Raw genomic sequence first — 26,559 nt, 5'->3', positions numbered from 1 at the left:
TGCCTCTGAGAGCACTGAATCTATCATTTTCATTTTTGGCATTAATATGTCTGATTTGACTGTCTTTCAAATTTATAAAGCAAGTAATATGTATGATAGATTTGTGTGCAAAGGTGGCATATTACATGATGACTGTATATTGCATTTTGTTTTATTTTTACTACATGTACTACAAGTCAAAATTGTTATGTGCAGGAGTAGTATTCAAATGAAAGTGTATGAAACGAAATACTTAAAAAAGTTAAATGAAAAAATAAATGCATGCATAAAATCTCACTAGAACCTACAATGAAATGTAGACAAATGAGATTGGAAATGTTATTCAGCAAATTCTTAAAAAAAATCATTAAAAAAAAATAAAAATAAGACTAAGTCTCCAAAAAGGCACACTTTAGGTACACCAGCTTTAGTTAAAAATTACTAAGTCTAAACTAGATACATTTTAGGCACACTGAAAATTTTCTAAGTCCAACAGGAAAAATACTTAAAACAGTTAAAATTTTCTAAGTTCCAATTAGGCACATGTTAGGTACCTATAAAAATATCTAAGTTAATAATAGGCACATTTCAGGCACACTGCAAAAAGACAAAGTCCAGCATAGGTATCTTATAGGTACACTGCAAAAAGTTTAAGTCCAGCATAGGCATTTTATAGGTACACCATGAAAAAGATAAGTCCAGTATAGGCACATAGTAGGTACATTGAAAAAATATTAAGTTCATTTTTGATACTTTTGAGGTATGCCTATTTTGTACCTATTTTAATAGGTACATATGAAGTACTCTTTAGGCACAGATAAAGTATGCCTATATGTACTTTTTTTTGGTATGGGCAAGCAAATTTTGGACTCATGACATGCTTTTTCGTAGCTGATGCTTTTTTCCAAATGCACTTTATTGTAAGACATTAATATTTTGAAAATGAAATAAAAAATAATGTAACGAACATGTTATAAAATGTTCAACATTTTGGCAGATTTCAATTCTAATTTTGATAAAAATGGAATGTCACAATATTGGGATTGCTATTTAAAGTTGCTCGGTCCGATTTTATATCAAATTTTATGCACGCTTTTAAACGATGGCTATGCTTAGTATATGTATAATAATAGACATTGCAGTAGTTTTACCCGTCAATTATGCCAAATTTCAATGAAGAAAAAAACGTACAAAATTTGCTAACAAAACAAACGACATTAAAAGGTACCTCGTTATTTCGCCTCATGTTAAATTTCACCCCTGACGACGAGACGGGTATAGTTGTATTACGAATCTGACATCGCTTTAAATAAAGGTCTAAATGATCAGACAAATTACAAATAAACATGTGTACGTTTTGTTCGCCAATATTTCTAAAGTCTGCTTTCTTTACAATCGATGCTTAGCATGCGGATTGAATAACCCCAATCATTCGGTGGATGAAACCAAGCGGTACCTTTTCTAAACATTCCCGTGATGCATTTTGATTTGTTTTTTCGTTTGCCCAAAGAGAAATTATTTTTATTTACTTTGAATATTTCTAAAGGAGATTGATGCTGCTGGTGTAAATAGGAGAAAATCCATAACTTTCTAAGATAAATGATTTGTATGAAAAAAAATTTGATACTGTAATTACAAAAAAATCGGACCAAGCAGCTTTATCTAAAATCACAAAACAAAGGTTGACAGCAATGGTAATGTTGTATTATCTCACCTGAAGGGGCACTTGTTGGTCCAGCTCCGTAGATGTTGATGGCTAGGACCTTGAATCGATAGGAGGACCCAGGACTCAGGTGCAGGACCTTAACGGACCTCAAAGTTCCCTCCACTGTAACCGAATTCAGAGGAATATCTGAAATCACACATCGGCACTATATTAGATAAGAGAATGAAACAAAATCTTTCAGAACATTCATGTCTCAACTACCATTATTACGGGCCGCCGGAAGACGGTCCGTTATTTGATACACATTTAAATATTGTTACTGCGTTTCTGCGGGATAGTTCTTTTTTAATAGCGAGCGCAGCGAGGCGGCACGAAGCGCCGCTCGCGTAGCGAGCTCCATAGACAACGTGTACGAACGGAGGAAATTCGAGTTGAAATCTGCACATTGTTCAAAGAAAATTTTATGAGGCCACGTGAAAACGTTCTACTATCCCAGTGATCCTTTGCGGTGCATAGCAACTTGGCGGAACAGGAAGCGTTTCTAAGGAAAATTCTTACCTGTAAATCGCATACATCATTTTCATTTAACAATAAAAAAATCCTTTTAAAAACATTGAAAGTAAACAACACATATGCTTACGTAAAAACTGTACCTATGACGTCATTTCCTTCCCCGAATTTGTCCGACAATTTACGAAAACTGTCGAGCGCAAAAAGTTAAGTATGACGTCACAGTGACCTCGCGTTTAATATTCCGGCGATACATTTAGAGGTGGATCAAGCATCTGTACTGAATGTAACGTGTAGGAAGTACACAGTAGGGAGTCACCGTTAATACTGATACTGCGCTCACTATTAACGGGGACTCTTTGGCTGATTAGTTTTGTTTTGATGATTTTTTTTGCTCAGTAAATACACATGCAAGTTCCATGCTAAATTTATTGTATAAGTTAGGTAGATGACAAAAAATTATTAAAAAAGAAAAGTCTAAAAACAAAATGAGAAATAACACAGACACACAATTTATTGATTTTAATGATCATTATTGAAAGGTAAAGAAGAGAAAATTTTTTAAAACAAAACCGGCTTTGTGTTTATCAAAATATTCTAATAAGTCTGTTTAACATTTTATTGATGCTCAGTGGTTGGTTTTTGTTAAAGTGTATAAACCTAGTAAGGGATCATTGGAATAAAAGTTTGATATCTTCCGGTTCCTTGCGGTGGTAAAAGTTTTCGAGACAAAGCCAAAGTTTTTTGGTTTGGTTAAGTCCATGGGTTGCATTTAACAATGATGACAGATCTATGTGTGACTCCTTCTGCGCTCGCCCCAACGGTCACACCGTAAAACATATTAGCGAGCGCAGCGAGGCGGCGCGAAGCGCCGCTTGCGTAGCGAGCTCCATAGACAACGTGTACGAGCGGAGAAAATTCGAGTTGAAATCTGCACATTGTTCAAAGAAATTTTTATGAGGCCACGTGAAAAAGTTCTACATATCCCAATAATCCTTTGCGGTGCATAGCAACATGGTGGAACAGGAAGCGTTTCTACGGAAAATTCTTACCTGTAAATCGCATACATCATTTTCATTTAACAATAAAAAATCCTTTTAAAAACATTAAAGTAAACAACACATACGCTTATCTAAAAAGCTGTACCTATCTGAACTTTTGCTGACATATGACGTCATTTCCTTCCCCGAATTTGTCCGACAATTTACGAAAACTGTCGAGCGCAAAAGTTAAGTATGACGTCACAGTGATCTCGGGCTATATAATTTCAGAGGTGGATCAAGCATCTGTACTGGATGTAACGTGTAGAAAGTACTTAGTATCAGTGTTAACGGTGACTCTTTGGCTGATAAGTTTTGTTTTGATAATTTTTTTGCTTAGTAAATACACATGAAAGTTCCATGCTAAATTTACTGTCATATTGATCTAAACATATATGCATTCGTTAGGTAGGTGACAAACAATTATTAAAAAAGAAAAGAAAAAAGAAAAGTCCAATCATTATTAGATCTACGTGCAGCCACGTTATTTTGTAATGAATGCATAAAAGAAAAAAAATTAACTGTTAAAATATCTACATGTATTTGTTATAGTTGCATATGTGGTCAAACCTTTCAATAATATTGGATATCACACACTAAAAAAGGGTGAGGGCACATGTCTACAACGCTTATATAGCGTACAAAAATTAAAAAGATTAAAAACAAAATTGATGTCACAGAGGAAAATAATTAAAACACAGATAACAACAAGGAACAAAATGAGAAATAACACAGACACACAATTTATTGTTTACTGATTTTAATGATCATTATTAAAAGGTAAAGGAATGATGATAAAGCATAATTGTATTAACATTAAAAATAACCAAACGGCTTTGTGTTTATCTAAATATTTTAATACGTCTGTTTAACATTTTATTAATGCTCATTGGTAGCTTGTTTAAGTGTAAAAGCCTAGGAAGGGACCATTGGAATAAAAGTTTAATAACTTTGGGTTCCTTACGGCGGTAAAAGTTTTCAAACACAAAGCCCAAGTTTTTTGGTTAGGGCAAGTCCACGGGTTGCATTTAACAATGATGGCAGATGTGTGGTTCCTTCTGCGCTCGCCCCAACGGTCACACCGTAAAACATATTAGAATTAATATTATAAATATTTTTATGAATTAAAAGTAAATTTGCATGTAGAAATATGTTTTATGCCTTTTAAAAAATTTCACATATTTTTTGTTTTACTCGTAAATGAAAAATAGGTCATACTTAGTAGATTGTCGTGTTTGGCGCGTTTTTATCGAGACTATAATCTATTCGGAAAATTCCGGAGTTCTTCATTCTTTTCAAAACAATGCATCGGGCATTCGGCACACCTCGGCAGATTCTTACCTCATCTAAGTAGGATACCGGAATCGGCCGAGGTGCGCCGAATGTGCATCGGGATCGGTATGCGGGACATACTAAAGACCTGAATATCATTAAATTTTATATAACTGATATATTTGAATTTCTATGTGCCGTGTCAAATAAAATGACTTTGTGTGTGTATTTTTTATATTTCCATGTAAAATGTGGTACAAAATAACATGAAATGACATCCATATCAATTACTTACGCAAAAATATGACAGAAATGAAAATTTGAATTGACTGGAAAATTTAAACTAATCAATTTCTATTTTATCATGTGGTCCCTTGAAATCATATAAACTAATGCATTAAGTTTTCATTCAATACAATGCAAAAAAAAAAGGGGTTTGAAATACATAATCTCCAAGAGAAAAATGATGAGTTGAACTTTGTATTGTACAAATCAATGTGTTTTCCATTACTTCATACTATGGCCATGATCAAACAATTAATACTGTTAGAAATGCTTACAGTAACGAACTCGATTCTTTATGATAATAGTAAAATGTTAAACTTCAAAACAAGTTGCTGAAAGTATATTTATATTTACCATAAAAATTAGTACAACCAACTTTTATTTTCTTCTTTGTGGTGTGTTTTTATGTAAACAACCAATGATTCATACAACAATTATATTTTTTGCGGCCCATTTGACGCTTGCATCAAGATGATTTCTTGTTATGTTTGATCTAACTTTGAAACAGAGACCCAGAAGATAATGTGCTATAATTTTTTTAAGAACCTTACAAACAAAAGAATCTGAACAACATGGGTCATTTCCCTAACCTCCTTTCCACACATTTTTTCACCAAGGGACGTTGCAAAGAGTGACATAAAACAGACTGGCGTTCATAATATAAAGCACAGCTGTGGAAATCTTTACTGACTGATGACACTGACTTTACAACTATATTCGAATGCAGGATCTTAATGCCCCATTACTTTTAATAAATACTGAAAGTTTTCACTCACTCATTATCATGTTCCATTTGCTCTCAGAGTAATTTGACTTGGTGAATATGGAGTAAGCCTGCACTGGTCTCCCATGAGTGGCCCCATCTTGCCATGCAAGGTGAATAATGTATGGATCAATGGATGATTGTCTCTTGACAACATGGACACCAAAGGGCTCCCCAGGGGGTCCTAGCAAAAATTAAATACAAGTTTAAGAAGAAAAAAATCACTTGATGTAATTTATTCTCATTTTACAGAAGGAAGACAGCTGATGCAGACAGAGAAAAACCCAATCTGTAACCATTAAAGTCTTTGTCGATGATCTTTCTCATATTTTCTTATTCTAATAAACATCTGAAAATGCAAGTCACATAGACTGAAATAAAAAAACAAGAAGAGCTGTCTTCAACTTCAAATGGAATTGTTTTCTTGACATAAGGGGATAATGACATTCAATATCTAGGATTGACAGCATGACTGATAATATAACAAGTCTATGAATCTTGACATTAAGTAAAACAAGTGAAAAGCTGTCAATGTGACAGCAAACCGGGTTTTCTTTTATGTGAACTGTATCCATAATCCATGTCAAACCGTATCCAGTGAAATGGATAAGGTGAAAGGATACCCTATATGGCGTATATGCAATATTTTGCGAAAAATGACCAAGTTCAAAAGCTGGTATTTTTTTCATATATTATCGGAAATCAAAATCCTAGCAATATGCACACCTCTGATATATGTACAATTGATCTGCAAAAGAACAACTTCCTGTCTTGAAAACTGTAGGAGGAGTTATCTGTACAATGAGGGTACCCTTTTGGCAGCCGCCCGCCCAACCGCCCACCCACCCATCCGCCCGACATTTTCACCATTTTTATAACCGGATTTTTCCGTTGGAAAACCCGGTTAACAAACATAAATTGAAAGCAGAAGGACAGCCAACAATTTAGGATTTCAACAAGATCTCACGATCAATTTGGCAAATCATCATTCATGACTACAAATTGACGTCACAATCAATGATTGTTTGATTAACTTAGAGCTGAAAGTTTGACTGACAAAATGACAGTCAAAAAACCTTGATGTCACCTAAACTGACAGCATGATAACAATATGACGTTCAATGAACCTTGACCATATCTAGAACTGACAGCAAGACTGACAATATGCCAGTCTATGAACCTTGACCATATCTAGAACTGATAGCAAGACTGACAATACGCCAGTCTATGAACCTTGACCATATCTAGAACTGACAGCAAGACTGACAATATGCCAGTCTATGAACCTTGATATTACTTTGAACTGACAGCAAGACTGACAATATGCCAGTCTATGAACCTTGATATTACTTAGAACTGACAATATGCCTGACATTTCTGACATTATGACAGTCTGAATCTTGATATCACCTAAAACTGACAGCATGATTAACAACATCAAAGTCTATGAACTGTTGCATAACCTAGAACTGATAGAAATACGGACAATGTGACTTTCTTATAATCTTGACATTACCTAGGACCAACAAAATGACTGACATATGAAAGTTTTAATCTTGACATTACCTAGAACTGATAGCATGATTGAAAATATGACAGTCTTCAAATCTTGACATTACCTAGCGGATAGCATTATTGATAATATGACAGCATATAAACCTTGACATTACCTAGGAACGACAATATGACTGACAATATGAAAGTTTGAATCTTGACATTACCTAGCTGATAGCAGTATTGATAATATGACATCATATGAACCTTTACATTACCTAGAACTGACAGTGTAGCTGACGTACTGACAAAGTCTAGCTGGGTAGAGGCCGTACAGGTGTACACTCCAGCATGTCTGAATTGTGTCATCACTATATATAGATCACCAGTGAAAGGACTCCTCTGTTCAAGATAATAAACGTAATGTAAACATTACCAATGGTAAATGCAATGGAATTTTCCACATCATTTTAAGGTGGCTGGGTGGACAACAAATTAACCATCAGATCTACCTTAAATTTACAGATATGATTTGTTCAGCTGAAAACTATTACTTAGTAAATAAAAAAACCCATGAAATTATACATTTAAATTTCGTCATTTTCCTACATTTTTATAAAGAAGTCTTCTTTTAAAGGAGATAGCTACAGTTAAAAAATGGCCATGACCATCGAGCAAATTCTAGCATGGATTTCACGTGAAGAGACACAAGTTTGTAATCAAGTGAAATAAAATCAAGTGGGTGTCTTTAATTCATATAAAGCTCCATGTCAAGATTGTTGTCTGTACATGGTATGATTTTTGAAGGAATGTTGTTTAAATTATAATTTATACAGTAATATGTCATTGACTAAATTTGAACACTGTAATATAAGGACATTGAATTATGGGTATGAGAAAGATTTGTACACAGTTCTATTTAGTACCATCTTAAAGTTGTTATCCTGCTCAGGATCTATACTTTGGTCGTTAAAGGACCAGGTATAGACGAGTTCTAGACCGGGGCTGTAGGAAGCTCGACAGGACAGCAGGGCTGTTCCATTCACCACCACTGTAACAGTTGAGGGCCGCTCCACCATTACTGTCCTACCTAAATATATGTACATCATAATTTGTATTTTACAGAGTTTAAATTGAATTGTCGACATAAAATTAATTTCATGTACATATACATTCACAAATTATTCTATTCAAATTGAAAAATTGTTTAAATATATAATGAAGGGATAAGAGCTACTTACCTATTATCTGCATGATGAGAAGAGAATTAAGAGACTGAAGAAAAAAGATGAGCAGAGAGAGAAAGAGAGAGGTGGACAGACAGACAGAGAGAGAGAGAGAGAGAGAGAGAGAGAGAGAGAGAGAGAGAGAGAGAGAGAGGGGTGGGGCAATTTAAAGAGGAGCAGCAAGATATTGGAAGGAAGGAAGTCAATAGGATAAGAAATGAGAGAAATACCTAGCACTGTCAGCTCAGTGGAGCTCTGTACTGTCCCATGTATATTGACAGCCTTACAGGTGTACAAGCCCTGGTCTGTGTAGCTCAGGTTAACAATCCTCAGGTGACCACTGGTCAGTGACTGAAGGTGGACAGGTGTCCCTTCCTGTCCACTATCACCTGGAATCACCTGTCCCTCATACAGCCAGGTGATGTTGGGGCTGGGCGCAGCCTCTGGGTGGCACAGGATGGTCACAGATCCCCCCAGTGATCCAATGGTGGTGGATTCCAGCGGTCTCTTTTTAAAGGAGGGAGGGAAAGCTGTTGTGAAAAAAATGAATCTTTGATAAAATAGTTACTCTTTAAGAGATGAATGATTTAAACTACAAGCATTTTACATTCTGCGACCTCTTTTTTAATAAGTTTAACATTTAAGTAAAATAAAAGTCTAGTTAATATCATAATAATTCAATGGCAATGAATTTCAAATTTTCCATGTACACAAATGGAAATGTGCTTTTAACACTTTAAATTCATAATTTTTGTGGGCTAATTTTCTTTAAATTTTTTCATTGTTTTAAATTTATTATACTGTAATAGTTTTAAATGAGATCAGATGTAAGGCTTTTCAATATTTGGACTTAAGGAATTTCAGAATATAAAATATCTTAGACATCAACTTGCTATATGAAATTAAAAACAGAAAAAACATTTCGTAATATATAACAATGATGACACAAAATTTTCCAATATGAAAGTAAAATTTGTGGTCCAATTAGCATGCAATGAAATGGGTCATGAAAATTTCACTAAGTATTGGACAATGAGAGCACTGATGCATAGTGTACAGGTGAGATAATTTACCTATGGTTTGACAGGTGTGTTGTCTTCTGTATTACCTGCACACAGGTAACATATCTAACTAATTTGAATTCGCAAAAATTTCCTTTCACGGAACAATACACCAGAAGAAACAATAATAACAATTCGTCTAATACACAGGCATGTTGTGATCGGATGAAATTTGTTTTTAAATAATAGGATTTTGAAATCAGGTATGTAAATCATTTATTTTCCTGATATTTCTACTCTATCATTGTATTATTAAATATATTATGTAGTATAAATACATGCAAAATGTTCAACAGCAAATTGTTGACATCTTTTAAACTTCTTATTCAAGTACTGTATTATTTTGCCTGTTAACATTGTGGTTTACCAGTTTTAATTCTTATCAACAATAACATAAGATTTCAAACATCACGTTATTTTTATACTGCAGCTTTAGCTTCAAGAGATCAATCTTTCTCCCAACTGTGTTCATCTAAAATAGAGAGTATGGACCACTCCATACCACAGGAACACTCAATGTCACAAGAAGTCAAGACATGCGAGATCTGTGCCGCGGCCCAGCTCCAGATATTTTGCAACAACTGTCAAATCAGCTTGTGTGGTAAGTGTGACACAGAGCACAGAAAAGGAGGGCTGTGTGGTTTACATGACAAAGTGCTGTTCCCGGACCTAAACAAACTGCTGTTTCCTAGCTGTACCATCCATCAAAATCAGATCTGTCATTCCTATTGTAAACAATGCGACATTCCCGTCTGCAATAAATGCAAGACCCAGACTCACCATGATCGTCATGAGCTGATTGAGATGGCTCACTTTGTCAGTACGAAACTCAATGAGATTAAGGCCGAGATAGAAGAGCTGCTGAAAAAAGTCATCCCCCAGTGTAGACAAACTAAAGCAGACACTGCTTCCAAACTCTCTATGACTGAAGTCAAATACGACCAGATGATCCATGAATTGGAGATTCATCGGAAAATCTGGCATCAGGAAGCAGACGGTATATTCAACAGGGTCAGAATGAAAATTCACAGCGAGAAGGAGAAAAGCCTCAGAGAACTACAAAACCATCTGTCTGATCTTGCCCAGATTTACAATGTTATGTACCAAACAGTTCAAGAGGACAGGGACATATTGATGTCAAAGGAGGCTGCCATAATAGCTGCCCACAAGTCTAGATTGATGGACTGCTATCAATTTAAGACTGGTCCCGACATCAAAATTCCGATACTAAAGACAAAAATAAACAAAGGGAGGGAACTCTCTTTACAGCTGGAAAACATTGAAGCCTCCCTAACTCAGAATTCATGTGTTAGTAACATGATGGAGAGCATCTCAAATGAAACTTTACCAAAAGATTGTATATGTACCAGTATCACCAATTCAACATCAAATGAAAATGTGCAATCAATACCACTATGTGCCCTTTCTGCACTAAATGGAAGACCAGTAGCAAAATCTTATAGTAAGGTAGCAGATAGCATTGCTAAGGCAACTAAAAAATTGTTGCTGATTAAACAAGGTGATAAATGTCTTCAAAGAAAAACAAAACCGGAATCTACATTTACATGTCCTAGTTCTCTAGGTCCATCACAAGTGATGTCAAGAACTCTAGATCTGCACCCTACAGAGAACATGGCTTGTACGGCTGTGAAAACGATGGAGGTCAGTGTGATAAAAAATACTACAAGAGATAGGTCAACGTCTTTGGACCAATCTAAACAAAATCCAGTAGAAGAGTTAACAAAGACAATACTAGTAGCCCACCGCACTAAAGCAGAACAGAAATCTTTGACAGAAAGATTTTCAGCTATTCCTTTGACAAATGGGCAGTTGTTGAAAAAAGCTAGAGTGATATCTAGTTTTTCAACAGGACTAGAGAATCTGACTGCAGTAGCTTGCTACGGGAGTCGAGAGGCGTGGATTTGCGGAGAAACCAAGGTCATAAAGCGACTTGACATCCAAGGCTTCCAGAAGAATGCACTGCTTGCCACATGTAAATATTTCCCTGGAGACATTGCGGTGACGAGAGATGGTGAACTGATCTACAGCAATGTCAACGCTAGGGCAGTTACTGTAGTCAGGGAGGAGAAAACAGAAATACTGATACAGGTCACAAAAGGCTGGCACCCTTGTAAACTCTGTTGTACATCATCTGGAGATATTCTGGTCGCGATGTTCACATCTGACGACAAAAATCACAAAATTGTTCGATACCACGAGGGAAAAATCATCCAGGAGATTGAAAAAGATGTCAACTATGAGAATCCCCTGTTCCAAGAAGGGAGACATCCAGTTTATGTTGCTGAAAATACAAATGGGGATATTTGTGCAGCAGATCTGAATGCAGAGATGGTGGTTGTGGTCGACAGTAGAGGAAAGGAAAAGTTTCGATACGACGGAACAGCTGCAAAGAGAGCCAAGCCTTTCGTACCTGGACCAATCGTGACCGACTCCTCTGAAAACATCATTGTAAGTGATCAGATTAACGACTGCCTCCATATCTTGGACAAGAATGGACAGTTCCTGGGCTGTATTGGTGATTGCGGGCTAGACCAGCCCACAGGACTCAGTGTGGACAAGGAGGGAAGGTTATGGGTCGGGTCATACAATACTGGGAATGTGAAGGTCATTGAATACTTGAAGCCAAGAAAAAGTGGGCCTTCACAGGAACAAAGCCTAAAGTTTCTGCATTTTAATGACAAAAACTGAGCAAACCTTTTAAAATCAATGAGAATCTGTAATATTGATATTGCATATCCATGGATGAAACAAAAACAATTTTTTTTTTATCATTAATGGTAAAACAACAGTTGTAAATTTATGCATTAATTTCTCTAATAAACACATATTATCAGGACAAATTGTTAACATTGAATGTTCTCAATAGGGGTATGCTTAGATCATAGAACTAGGAACTTAGTGCTTTAGTTACTGTGGTTTCATCAATATTCGTTGAATACTAATTTTCGCAGATTTCGTTGTTAAGTTGATCAACAACATTTAATGTTAAATTTTAAAGTGCAATTTTTATTAATATTTTGTATTGATAGGGTCATTGGCCTCAAATTTATGTACCCTTGAAACTATGATTTTTTATTTTTCCACGAAAATTGATACCCTTAAGAATTAATCAAACCACAGTATTTGAGAGGAGAGAGACAGAGAGACTCACACAACACCCTGAGTTGGGCGGTACTGGTCACCACCCCATGTCTGTTGCTGGCCATACACTGGTACATCCCAGCCTGACCCTCCCCAAGCCTGGGAATTGTGAGGGTGTTTCCTGTGATAGCTAGGTCACTGTCCCCTGACAACAGCTGACCGTTCCGGTACCAGGTGTAGGTGGGTCGGGGAATCCCAAATGCCTGACATCTCCAGACCAGTTCAGATTCTCTGTCTGCGTGCTGGTCCCTCAGGGGAACTGTGAACACTGGTTTTGCTGTAAGTTTAAGTTGAGATATTTAAACACTGAAGTAATCCAACAGGTTATGGTAAATTTTTGTATTTTCTATCAAGAAATCTAGTTTCTGTTTTATGTACAACAGGCCATGGAATTAGCCTAAGGACATTGGTAAACAAGACATCTTCAAGACTAGTGATACCCTGCTACATCTACTACAGTCGACACTCTACCATTATACAGTTACTGTACATTGGCTACTGACACACTACAATTATACACTACTGACCCTCTATGTTTATACATTGACTACTGACACTCTATGGTTATATATTGACTGCTGACCCTCTATGGTTATACATTGACTACTGACACTCTTTGGTTATACATTGACTACTGACCCTCTATGGTTATACATTGACTACTGACCCTCTATGGTTATACATTGACTACTGACCCTCTATGGTTATACATTGACTACTGACACTCTTTGGTTATATATTGACTACTGACCCTCAATGGTTATACAATGACTACTGACACTCTATGGTTATATATTGACTACTGACACTCTATGGTTATACACTGACTACTGACCCTCTATGATTATACATTGACTACTGACCCTCTATGATTATACATTGACTACTGATCCTCTATAGTAATACACTGACTACTGACCCTCTATGGTTATACACTGACTACTGACACTCTATGGTTATATATTGACTACTGACACTCTATGGTTATACATTGACTACTGACCCTTTATGGTTATACATTGACTACTGACCCTCATGGTTATACATTGACTACTGACCCTCTATGGTTATACATTGACTACTGACCCTCTATGTTTATACACTCTATGGTTATACATTGATTACTGACCCTCTATGGTTATACATTGACTCCTGACCCTCTATGGTTATACAATGACTACTGACCCTCTATGGTTATACATTGACTAATGATCCTCTACAGTGAAACATTACATTGACTACTGACACTCTATGGTTATATAATTAATTGCCTCCTGACACTCTACAGCGAAACATTACTTTGTTTTGACAATCTAAGGTTATATATTACATTGACTACTGACTATCTACAGTGAAACATCACATTGACTACTGACACTCTAAGGTTATATTTTACATAGACTACTGCAAATCTACAGTGAAACATCACATTGACTACTGACACTCTAAGGTTATATATTACATTGACTACTGACTATCAACAGTGAAACATCACACTGACTACCGACACTCTAAGGTTATATATTACATTGACTACTTACAATCTACAGTGAAACATCACATTGACTACTGACACTCTAAGGTTATATATTACATTGACTACTGACTTTCTACAGTGAAACATCACATTGACTACTGATACTCCATGGTTATATATTATATTGACTACTGACAATCTACAGTGAACATCACATTGACTACTGATACTCCATGGTTATATATTATATTGACTACTGACCCTCTATGGTTATATATTACTTTTGAATCATTAGAATTCGTGGTGGCTCAATTTTGGTGGTATTCGTAGGTAGCCCTTCCCCACGAATTTACATCCTCAATGAAAAAAATTTAGAAAGAGTATTCTTTCTAACTAAAAGTGAAAACTGACGCACCCACGAAATTAAATCTCCACGAATAAGTAAAAAAAAACAACTATCCACGAAAATTGGCTTCCACAATTTAAATGATTCCACAGTAAATTGCCTCCTGACACTACAGTGAAACATTAAATAGACTACTGACTCTCTACAGTGAAACATTACATTGACTACAGACCCTCTACAGTAAAACATTACATAGACTACAGACTCTCTACAGTGAAACATTACATTGACTACTGAGACTCTACAGAGAAACATTACATTGACTTCTGACACTCTACAGTGAAACATTACATTGTCTACAGACCCTCTACAGTGAAACATTACATTGACTACTGAGACTCTACAGTGAAACATCAAATTGACTACAGACCCTCTACAGTGAAACATTACATTGACTACTGACACTCTACAGTGAAACATCAAATTGACTACAGACCCTCTACAGTGAAACATTACATTGACTACTGAGACTCTACAGTGAAACATTAAATTGACTACTGAGACTCTACAGTGAAACATCAAATTGACTACAGACCTTCTACAGTGAAACATTACATTGACTACAGACCCTCTAAAGTGAAACATTACATTGACTACTGAGACTCTACAGTGAAAAATTACATTAACTACAGACCCTCTACAGTGAAATATTACATTGACTACACAGACTCTACACTGAAACATTACATTGAATACTCAGACTCTACAGTGAAACATTACAATGACTACAGACCCTATACAGTGAAACATTACATTGACTACTGACACTCTACAGAGAAACATTACATTGACTACACAGACTCTACAGTGAAACATTACATAGACTACTGACACTTTACAGTGAAACATTACATTGACTACTCAGACTCTACAGTGAAACATTTCAATGACTACAGACCCTATACAGTGAAACATTACATTGACTTCTGACACTCTACAGTCAAACATAACATAGGCTACTGACACCCTATGGTTTCACATTAACTACTGACACTATACGATTATACATTGACTACTGACCCTCAATGGCGAGATGGAAGGTTTTCTGGTCCCTAGTTCCTGACCGTCGACTTGAGCACACACAGGTGAACACCCCGGCATCCTGAAGAGTGACCCCCACGATGGTCAACACCCGGTCACTGTCTGTAAACCTGACCCTGGTCCCTGGATCTCTAAGGGTCGGGAGAAACCACTGGTACACTAGAGGTCCACTGACAAGCAAAAACAAGTTCACAAAAATTTGATTAAATTATGATATCATAACAGACCCTCAAACGTGCTACTACAACTCTAAAAGGAACTGTGCTGCTCCCTGCAAAAAACAAACCGTACTGTTCATAAAGCGAATGGTAACGTTAAAAAACTAACCATATCATTCACAAAACAAATCGCACTGTTCACAAAGCGTACCAAACTGAACCATGCAACTGGTGTAATAGCACGTTTCAGGGTCTGTAACCATTATAAACAAGACAGACTAAAAGGATCACTGTCCAAAAAATGTTTTTAAAAATTTGGATCAAAACTATATCCTTGGGAATCTTAAAATCCTGCTGCCAATTTAGGTTTAAAAAGAAAGCCTAATCTAAATTGAACAAATATGGCTTTTGTGAATAATAATGGGAAGGTAAAATCAACATTTGTAAAGTAGGTTTCATTCTCTCAATGAAGTGAAATGACTGGAGTTTTTAACAGGAGATTTTAACAGAACTTTAAACAACAGAACATTAAAATTGCAGTCTTTGAAATAACCCGGGAGTCCGATGCCCGGGGTCTGGTAAATTTGCAGGCGGGCATGTAAAAATTGCCAAATTACATGCCCAGAGGGCATGTGTAAATTTTCTGTCAATGTACAATATGTTTACTTGCCTTTTCTTCCATCGTACCAAAGTTATTCGCATAACTTGCTTTGTGCAGTCTACATTCTTGGTACGACTTGTCAAATAAGCTTCAATCGTAATCATTGAAGTGTTTAGTTAAACCTACTGTATATATGTTTGCTAAATTACAAGATGTACATGTACCGGTAAATATAACAATTACGGGTTGGGCATGTAAAAATTTGAATGGGCTGGGTTAAAATGATGGGTCTACATGCCCGAAGGGCATGTGCTGAAAAAATTTTGTCGTGAAGACTGAAATTGTATATCATTGGCTGTTTTTCTACGAATCCAGTTTTATAGTTAAATGAACTAACCTTCCATAAGCAAAACATTCCAATCTGACATCAACTCCCACCACTGGTTGCCGTGGAAACACTTGAATGAAACTGTCAGGAATCTGAACATTCAATATTCCTGATGCTGTGTGGAAATAAGGTACCAATGATATTAAATAAGCTGTCAGTTTTTTTTCTTTTACATGAATAATGTTAAGTTATTGTAAAATGTATTGTTTCTCTGGCTCCATGGCGTCAGGTCAAAAGCTACCCCACTGGTTAATTTTATTGCCACATGAAAAGGGAGACTATCTCAAATTCTTAATCTTAAATTTGAAAAAAGAGTTGCCCCCTTTGTATATCATGCAATAAAATTAAATTATCTTCCTTCAAAATGTATTTCTTTAAAATTTTTGGCTAGAGAAACTACAATTTTTTTACTTGGGCCTTATGATCATTCTTACAAGCTGCCTGCACTTGTAATGGTATTTTGCTTTTGGCCTTGCGCCTGTTCAACTTACGAGTTCCCTGCACTTGTAAGGGTATTCCCGTACTGATTCGACTGGGAGACTGAAACGATCCTGCGTAGTTGTCACAGTCTGTCGGATACGTCAGTGTCGCCATGCAGAAGTACATGCCATTATCGCCTCGCGTCACCTCCGAGAAATAAAGCTGGCCGTCTCCAGAAATAAAGAGATACGGTGTCAGTCGGGAGTTAATGGGCGTGGTTTGGTCCTTGATCCAGTTATAGCTGATGGCTGCCAATACAAAATGGTGCATGTTAAAATCTTACAAATTATATATCATTGATAAATTATGCAATCAAAAGATCATCTGAGCAATTGTTACAGGATAATGAAAGTAAAACTTTTCTCAATTCCAACAAGCTTATTTCAAGTTGAAAAATCTTAAACAATTGGTTCACTTAGCAGCATTTGTATTTAGAACCTGTCAAAAACAAGAGGCCCATAGGCCACATCGCTCACCTGAGGAACAATAGGTATGATAAAATCAGCTCAATGGAGTAATAATACAAACTATCTGGACAATATACAATAATTCATGTAAATCCTGTATAAATAAAATCCATTTTCCCCTGGATATTCTTATGTTTATAATCATTAGTCCCTTTTCTAACAGGATGATTTTATGGTCATATCATGTGTTGAGTATTGCAGTTCTCAAAAAGATCCCTAACAATAGTTTATATATGGGATGTAAACGTACAGTAAACTCTCAACCTTCTCGTGAGGCCAAAGAATTGTCCTGGGGCCAAAGTCTTAACAATTATAAAGAATCATCTGGCTGATTAGTTTCTGAGAAGATTTTTAAAGATTTACCCTATAAATTCCTTTGTTAAACTTTGACCCCCCTCCCCCATTGTGGCCCCACCCTACCCTTGGGGATCATTATTTTCACAACTTTGAATCTACACTACCTGAGGATGCTTTCACACAAGTTCCAGCTTTCCTAGCTGATTAGTTTCTGAGAAGAAGATTTTTAAAGATGATTCTGTTTATTCCTATGTAAAACATCGACCTCCCATTGTGGCCCAAACCTACCCCCAGGGGTCATGCTTTTCACAAATTTGAATCTACACTAACTGAGGATGCTTCCACACATGTTTTAGCTTTCCTGGCTAATTAGTTTCTGAGAAGAAGATTTTTAAGATTTACTGTATATAATCATATGTTTAACTTCAATCCCCCATTGTGGCCCCAACCTACCCCCAGGGGTCATGATTTTCACAACTTTGAATCTTCACTACCTGAGGATGCTTCCACACAAGTTCCAGCTTTGCCTTCGAATTAGTTACTGAGAAGAAGATTTTTAAAGATTTACTGTATATATTCCTATGTTAAACTTCGATCCCCCATTGTGGCCCAACCCTACCCCGGGGGTCATGATTTTTACAACTTTGAATTTACACTACCTGAGGATGCATCCACACAAGTGTCAGCTTTCCTGGCTGATTAGTTTCTGAGAAGAAGATTTTTAAAGATTAACTGTGTATATTCCTATGTAAAACGTCGATCTCCCATTGTGGCCCAAACCTACCCCCGGGGGTCATGATTTTCACAAATTTGAATCTTCACTACATAAGGATGCATCCACACAAGTGTCAGCTTTCCTGGCCAATTAGTTTCTGAGAAGAAGATTTTTAAAGATTTACTTTTTATATTCATATGTTAAACTTCGACCCTCCATTGTGGCCCAACCCTATCCCCAGGGGTCATGATTTTCACATCTTTGAATCTACACTACCTGAGGATGCTTCCACACAAGTTTCAGCTTTCCTGGCCAATTAGTTTCTGAGAAGAGGATTTCTAAAGATTTACTCTATTCATTTGTTAAACTTCGACCCCCCATTGTGGCCCCATTCTCAGGTGAGCTAAAAAGGTTAAGTTTACAATTCAATAAGTTGGTTTCTGGAAGAACAGATTTTGAAAATTTTCGTAATAAATATTGACAATTTTTTTACTTTTTAAAGCGCTAAGCATAGCTCAGCCCTTTATTGTCGTTAGACTTCAACTTCCGGTGCATCGAATAACCGCCCCCTCTAAGCAAAAGTATACATCATTTAAACTGGTTAGGGAACCAGTTTCAGGGGTTTATGCACATAACTGCACGGGCTATTGTGAATCTAATTTACGGGTTATTGTGAAATTAATGTACGGGGCTTACATACATCATTGCAGGGACTGTCATGCAGTGATGAGGAAATATAGTGCGTATACAGAAGCTGAAATGCTATATACATATATCTGTTATATACATACAGAAGCTGGGTTAGCGCTTTTCAGTACTATCAGTACTTTGATTTAATCTTTAGCTTTTAAGATCTGTGTACAAACATAGAATTGTTAACAAATCTCTGTATCTTGCTTATAATTCGAAGCAAACACTCAAAAATGGTTAGTAAATAGAAATTGTTAACAATTAAACACAAGAAACATGCACTACATGTATAACAAATAAAGAACACAATTTATTTTTTCGAAATGAATCATATATATACGTCATGTATATACCTACATATTTCCGTAAGCGATATCAAACTCTATTTAAACTGAATAAACTAGAGAAAATGCCGAGCATCTCAACAAAAACCTATTGCATTAATCTACCATTACGCAAAAAATAATGCCGAATTACCGATAGAATGAATTGTATTTCAGTACTCCTACATCAGATTTTGCTTAATTTGCGCAGGTAAACAGTTAACGTAACTGTTTGATTTACCGAAGTCCCTGTTTGATTTGATACGTAAAAATCACGAAATACAGACGACAGTTTCCAGGTTACAAAGCATAAATAATGAAAACGAAACGAAAATCAGAACAAGCTAACATCAACGTCATGTGTGAAAACTGTCAACGCATTGAAATATTTAGCCTCAATTTACTTCACAAAATCGGCACCAATATATTTTTCATGTTTAAAAAATTTCCCTTCAAACGCGAACTGTTGCACAACAAGCAAATTCATCATAGTCAGATCGACCCTTTTTCGTATAATGTCATGGCTGCTTTCAACAAAGAACCTCGTTTTAGAAGTATGGAATACGAGTCTTGGTAAAATGGGTAAGCAAAACCGAGCTGTGGCAAAATAAAAGCCGGGGCAGATCGGCAATCGTCAATTCCAAATACGCATTATTTTGCAGCAATAATTACAGCAAATACAAATATACTGGTCCATCAATTATCCTGAAATTTTAATGAGATTGGCAGATTAATAACTGCTTATCTTTTGTTTTGCCCAGGCCAAGTCTTGTCTACCCATTTTACCGGATGCCGAATCCGAGGCTATTAAACTGATTGAAACACGGCTTTCCTTTATTATTATTTTCGTAATAACTCAGATTTGAAACAGAATTAGACCTTAATTTTTGCAATTTATATTTTCCTTCCCATAAGGATAATTTATGCTAAACTACGTTGAATTGGAATCAGTAGTTCTTGAGAAGAAGATTTTTAAAAATGCACCCCCCTTTTTCTACATTTTCAAGGTTTTCTCCGCTTTGAAAACAGATCGGACTTTTATTTCTGCAATTTATATTCGCCCTCCCATAAGGATGCTTTGTGCCAAATTTGGTTGAAATTGGATAAGCGGTTTTAGAGAAGAAGTTCAAAATGTAAAAAGTTTACAGACGGACAGACGGACAGACGGACGGACAGACGGACGGACGGACGGACGACGGACAAAAAGTGATCAGAAAAGCTCACTTGAGCTTTCAGCTCAGGTGAGCTAAAAACCCAGCCCAGATAACAGCTTCTAAACTGTTTCCCATACAACCTATCAATATCGCTGTTATGTATATAATCTATTTTTTTAGTTCAGTCATTCAATATAGCTTGTTATGAGATGTTGTAATGTTTATCCTAATCATAAATATAGAGCTAATGTGCGTAGTTGTTACCCTATGTACAATAATGTAGATGTTTTCTTGGTGCACTGAACAATATTTTGTAGAAACTCACCCCCCCCCCTTTAAAAAAAAATTAATAAAAATTTAGATGTTTTTAATTAAGTAAGTAAGATTGACTATTTTACCTTTAGTTAGTATTGCACTCTATATTTAATTTATCCCTACTTACACAGACTGGATGTTGAGGAAATCTTTGGACACTGGATCACTGTACCCTGGTATTCCAACGGACGAATGGGGGCCGTATCAACATTGGAAAATTCTCCTAAATCTACAGTGAGGCAGTGAAAGCACATACAACTTTCTTTAATTGGAGCATTCAATTCTTACTGATTGAATAGATGGATAAGAGAGAGACAGACAGACAGACGGACACAGACAGACAGACAGAGAGGGAGAGAGGGGGGACTCATCAATCAATACCTGCAAAAGATAACACAACAGGTGGAGTCAGAACAACTCCAAATTCATTCTTAGCACTGCACTGATAACTTCCCCCGTCTAACGCCACTTGAGGATTGCTGATGCTGACTCTGCCGTTGGTCACTATGTATCGAGGGCCCACTATGGGCCGGGTCTGCCCATCCTCACTGGTTACAGTCCACTGGTATGTGGGCTGAGTGAGCCCAGTGGCTGCACACTCCAGATAAACCTCAGAGGTGGATCCAAGGATTTCTGTGTCAGTAGGGTACAGGTAAAACTTGGGGCCCCTGGGTGCTGATTTCTCGTCAGGATAGTTCGTCCCGTACGCTACAACAAAATATTCAGTTGAGTGAATATCAACATATTCTACGACATGATTTTTCGTTTTTAATAATCATTCATATCTGAGTCACATACGGTAAAATAGTCCAGAATGCTCATGAGGAAGCCATATGACAAATGATAGACCTTATAAAAGAGACTATTAGAAGATAATTCAAATTAAAATTGATCTTACTAAAGTCCCTGTCATCTTGTATGATTCTAAAGGCTTCACTTTTGGCTGTTTCACAGGTGTAGCTATATTTCTTACTGCCATCTCCTTTTGTCAAACTGTATTGTCCCTCTAACATTAGAACAAAACAAACATAAGGTTAGCTTAACATGCAATTACGCTGTTACATGAATTTGATACACTACAGTTATACAGTCTGGCCTGTGTCAGACCTGAAATGATATAAAATGAAAATACTGCAGCAATGATCCCTTTATATATGACTGTAAATCTGTTAAAGGCAGGGTTTATATGTAAATGTTATTTCATGCGTACTAATTCAAAGCATAGAATCTCAAACTGCATTAGGCCATATAAAATTAATATTTAGATTCTCATCCTGATTTGCAAAAATAATATGGGGTGGGTGGGCGGATTTTATTTTCTAGAAATAACAACTGCTCTATTCTTTTAAGTTATAAATGCTAAGAAAGTGAGCGCACAAGATTGTAAGTTTGCAGGAATCCTCGACACGAATCAATTAAGATTTAAATGTCTATAACCTCGAAAGGCTATGTACAGGTTTCAACAAAAATATATTATGTTGAGAGTCGAAGTACATGGCTATTCCAGTTATTAAAAAACCCACAAAGCTTTCAAAAATTGGCAATGAGAGGTAAACCGATAACTAGTTGGAAATGTTAATGAAAACATATTTTAATGAAGTTATATTGTGTATATCCTAAAAAACTAGTAATAAGAACAGAATTTTTTTATAGTGTTCATACAGCAGATCTAGAAATCAATAAAAACAAATTAAAATATACCGGTATATTATAATTCAACATCATGTTATAATATCAAACATTTAAAACAAAATAGTTTAATTTTTTTTTAAAAATACCACCAGTTGGATTTGAACCCAAAACACTGAATGTATGTATTCACTAAATCCAGGACTAAACCACTGAGCCACGGAGACTTGTCAATATATGCTCTATAAAGAACTGTTTGAAACAACACTGTCATATCAATGGACTTTGTTTTTTATCCTTCAAAAAATAATTTGAAAAAGTACATAATCAGTCATCTCTCGGTCATGTCTCCATCTTTTTTTAAAAAGCGACATTTTTAATGTTGAAATATGTTACCTTTACACGTTTCAAATTTGTGGAGAGAAGACCCAGAGACAACAAAATCATTTAAAAACAGTTGTAAATAAGTAGGATTTTGCATGAATTGCATCGTGTTGCTTTATTTAGACCCATATTATAATAAAACCTTTTGCATTTCAAATATTTTTCCACTCATTCCACATCCAACAGAAACCAGATAACGGTTATAATTCGAAAAATATTCAAAATCAATTGATGAAATTTTCACTCTCCTTGTGCGCCCAGATTCCTGCCGAATCTACATCTTAAGCGCCCACATTCTTTGAGTACACAAACCCACTTGTAGTCTTTTAATTCCATTTTATTTCGACTTAACTGTTAATGCATGAAGACATTTGTATCCTTATGATTTTTTTGTATAAGAGCCCAAATTTTCTTTCTGTTTTTTTTTTCCATGGGCTGGGCGGGCCATTTTCAGAGGGGCGGGCGGGAATGAGAATCTAAAAATTAATTTTATGTTGCCTTAAGCTTTTTTAAAGAATAACTCTTCTCTCTCTTCTCTCTCTCTCTCTCTCTCTCCCACAATGATATTCTTTTTAAACTGGGGTGCACATCCTCTACTATAGAATAATTCCAATTCCAAATTAGTCATTTAAAAATATTAAACTTTAAGGAAACAAATTCACACAACTATCCTAAATCAAAATGTACAGCAATCAAAAATAAGCGTACCGTTGTACTGGTAAACTACATGAAATCCAGAGTTGTTCAGTTTGGAGAATTTAGACCACCGTATAAGTCCACTTAATGGTTTGCTAAGGTTGTCTAGGGCGAGGAAATTGTCTTGTTCAAGGGGAACGACTCCACTTGTATACCAATTGTTCCTGCAATTCCAATAATAATATTAATTAGATCAACAATTTCATTTTTTCAACATTGAACTGTACAATACTTAAAGTTTGATACTTGTTTTAAAAATAAATGCAAGCTAGAGGAAAGTCAAGGTAAAGGGATTTTTTTAAGTCTTTCATCTTTTTTATTCTCTAAATAAAACTGTTTATTATAAGCTTAAGACAATAAGTCTAGCATGTAAATATACAAAATGTTTAAATTTATTAGATCGTTGGAAACTAACCTACAATGTTGATGTCTAAATGCCCCGTGAATTCACACACAAACACAACAAATTAATTAGTATAGTAATGTCTGGTCCCTGTAGCTAGCCACTTGCCTTTCGATGTCAAAATTGAGCAACCAGTTTCTAACAAATGAGTGTTCTGTCTGACTTTCTACTCCAAGAACTTCTCCTCCATTCTCCTTAAAAAGAACATAATGTTACCGGTATATAAAATTCAAACTCAAACTTCCCAATTGTAATTATATACAATATAATAAATATTATATGTTCTGAAAAATTTTTATTTCTTAAATATTTTGGATCTGTTAAATAAAATTAGCAATAACTTTAAAATTTGTTCAATATTACTTACATGTAATCTCTATCTTCAATTTAAATAATAGCATGAAAGCTTGAATATACACATATTCTGTCTGGAAATTTGAAAAGCTCATCTTACATGTATATAGCATTGAATACAGAACAGGGTAAATACACCATAATCATCATTGTAAGCAAAGTTCTTCATCAGTTGTGCATGATAAATTTATTATTGTACATTCAAGCACATTTACCTTACAAAAAACTTGAGCTTTAGTATATGTTTCATGTGGATGAAATACAAATTTGTAGCACTGTGAATTATGCTCAATCCATTCTGATGGACAATCTGTAAAAATACATTACATATATTCATCAGTTCATTTTTTAAATCAACAAGCTTACTACAAACAATTAAGCAGCTAGAGAGAGAGAGAGAGAGAGAGAGAGAGAGAGAGAGAGAGAGAGAGAGACTGAAAAAAATGTATACACTCTTATATCACATAAATAATAAAATATCAAATTTTTAAATGAAAAAACATTGTTAGTCATTCCATATTTTAGATATATAAAGAATATAACTTTTTAAAAGAAACAATAGGCCCCTATTTACTAGCTGAGTGTAAAAGCGACTCAGACGCCAGACAGGTAAGTTCTCACTATGACCGAGAATCAATACAAACCAAACAATGGCAATGGATTCGACTTTAAAATCAAATCAAACAAAGCAGCCAGCAGTCCTATTTTACTTGGAGACATATTTCATATCAAAACGCTCAGTAACAATTACAGTGAGTCGATCACGTCTTATAATTCAATCAAAAGTTGATGTTTTGGCGCCACAAAGCAGTTGGAAAAGAAATAAATGAAATTCCGAACCCGATCATAATTCACGTTTCACACACATACATGTTGGCATGTACTTTTAACTTTAACGAAAAATTTGAAAAAATATTTTATTCAAGTTTATAAGCCTTAGGTCATTCAGTTAAATTTTTATGCTATTTAAGAATGTATCTTATATACATGTAACTCCCTATGAATTCTATTAAATTAAACAGTACATGTAAATATATTTGATTGAATTCATAAACTCCTCAATTAAGCTATATATTGGGACCAAATCAACGCACTTCTAAAAAAAATTCAAAGTGCGTTAAATTTTACACCAAGTGAACACACTAAGTTGGTAAAAAAAATTCAAAGCGCGTTATGAAGGTTCATCAACATTTTTTAGTATTGAGACTCTTAACGCACTTTGAAAAGATAAGTATAAATCACAAATTCTGGAATTAAATTTCTAATTTGTAGATAGGATGATGATCTGTTAACACCGGTTAATATACTTTCCCTTATTTGAGAACGGGGGTGGAGGGAGGGGGTTAACCAAAGATACAGGTCAATTATCAGTGCATCATTTAACTGATTACCCATCATTTTCCTTCCAAAACATTTGATATTCAGCAAATTGGAGTACTATTAGTAAACGTTTAAGATCGGAAAAAGAAATGTGCTAGGTTGTAAATTAAGTGCATGCAGTGATATTGAAAAAACGAGCTGGCCAAACCATAATTTCTCCATTGGTATGTTAAAGAATCTATATGCGTTTTAACATTAGCCCTCTTCAGACACGTAGCATCGTTTCTGAAAGTAGGGGGGGGGGGGGGGGCAGACTCATCCAAAAAATCTTGACAAGCAAAAAAAAAAAGAAAATGAATAGGTTACTTTCCAAAATCCTTAAAATCCTAATCCGTGGGTGTGGTCGGGAGGGGGGAGGTGGGGAGGCAGGTATACTTTTCACTTCAATTTCACTGTTATTTCCTTATTTTCAATTCAATTTTTACATGGTCACAGAAAAGTGGCGTAATTTTTCAAAGTGCGTTGTTAAAATGCCAGAAAAAAACCCACAAATAAATTGGAAAATGTACATTTTTTGATATACCTATCGTAATAAAAGAATTCTCGACAAATTTTTCAGAATAATATTCAGTTGCTGCGCTTCTGTTTAAACCTCGTGTACAATACAAATACCGATATACACTATAAGTTTGATCCGTACGTTGCGGCGTCGGAAGCAAATTGAACGGGAGGGTGGGGGGTGCTAGACTTATCCGAAATCATGAAAACCAAAAAAAAAATAGATAAATAGATAACCAAATAAA

The 26,559-nt window shown here is 35.6% G+C and overlaps 3 protein-coding genes across 3 annotated transcripts; 1 reads left to right on the top strand and 2 right to left on the bottom strand.

Moving 5' to 3' along the window:
* Positions 1 to 550: 550 nt before the first annotated feature.
* LOC128160977 (contactin-like) lies at positions 551 to 24,048 on the bottom strand. Its single transcript, XM_052824252.1, has 15 exons — positions 24,035 to 24,048; positions 23,692 to 23,843; positions 21,869 to 21,976; positions 21,352 to 21,678; positions 21,098 to 21,199; positions 17,021 to 17,257; positions 16,539 to 16,644; positions 15,362 to 15,552; positions 12,469 to 12,735; positions 8,466 to 8,765; positions 7,936 to 8,099; positions 7,288 to 7,411; positions 5,529 to 5,699; positions 1,694 to 1,831; positions 551 to 576 (listed from the first exon to the last, which is right to left on the bottom strand). The coding sequence occupies exons 1-15, from the start codon at positions 24,046 to 24,048 to the stop codon at positions 551 to 553; spliced, it is 2,427 nt and encodes an 808-aa protein (XP_052680212.1).
* Positions 9,736 to 12,145, top strand: LOC128158798 (uncharacterized). The gene has a single exon (XM_052821754.1). The coding sequence runs from the start codon at positions 9,783 to 9,785 to the stop codon at positions 12,003 to 12,005; it is 2,223 nt and encodes a 740-aa protein (XP_052677714.1). The 5' UTR covers positions 9,736 to 9,782; the 3' UTR covers positions 12,006 to 12,145.
* A 5-nt stretch (positions 24,049 to 24,053) lies between the features above and the next one.
* On the bottom strand, positions 24,054 to 25,253 carry LOC128158808 (snaclec aspercetin subunit alpha-like). The gene is made up of 3 exons (XM_052821769.1): positions 25,081 to 25,253; positions 24,652 to 24,746; positions 24,054 to 24,276 (listed from the first exon to the last, which is right to left on the bottom strand). The coding sequence occupies exons 1-3, from the start codon at positions 25,154 to 25,156 to the stop codon at positions 24,151 to 24,153; spliced, it is 297 nt and encodes a 98-aa protein (XP_052677729.1). The 5' UTR covers positions 25,157 to 25,253; the 3' UTR covers positions 24,054 to 24,150.
* Between the last annotated feature and the right edge of the window lie 1,306 nt (positions 25,254 to 26,559).

Source organism: Crassostrea angulata, chromosome 8, assembly GCF_025612915.1.
Source record: "Crassostrea angulata isolate pt1a10 chromosome 8, ASM2561291v2, whole genome shotgun sequence".
Lineage (NCBI taxonomy): Eukaryota > Metazoa > Mollusca > Bivalvia > Ostreida > Ostreidae > Magallana > Magallana angulata.
This window is presented reverse-complemented; position numbering and strand designations above follow the sequence as displayed.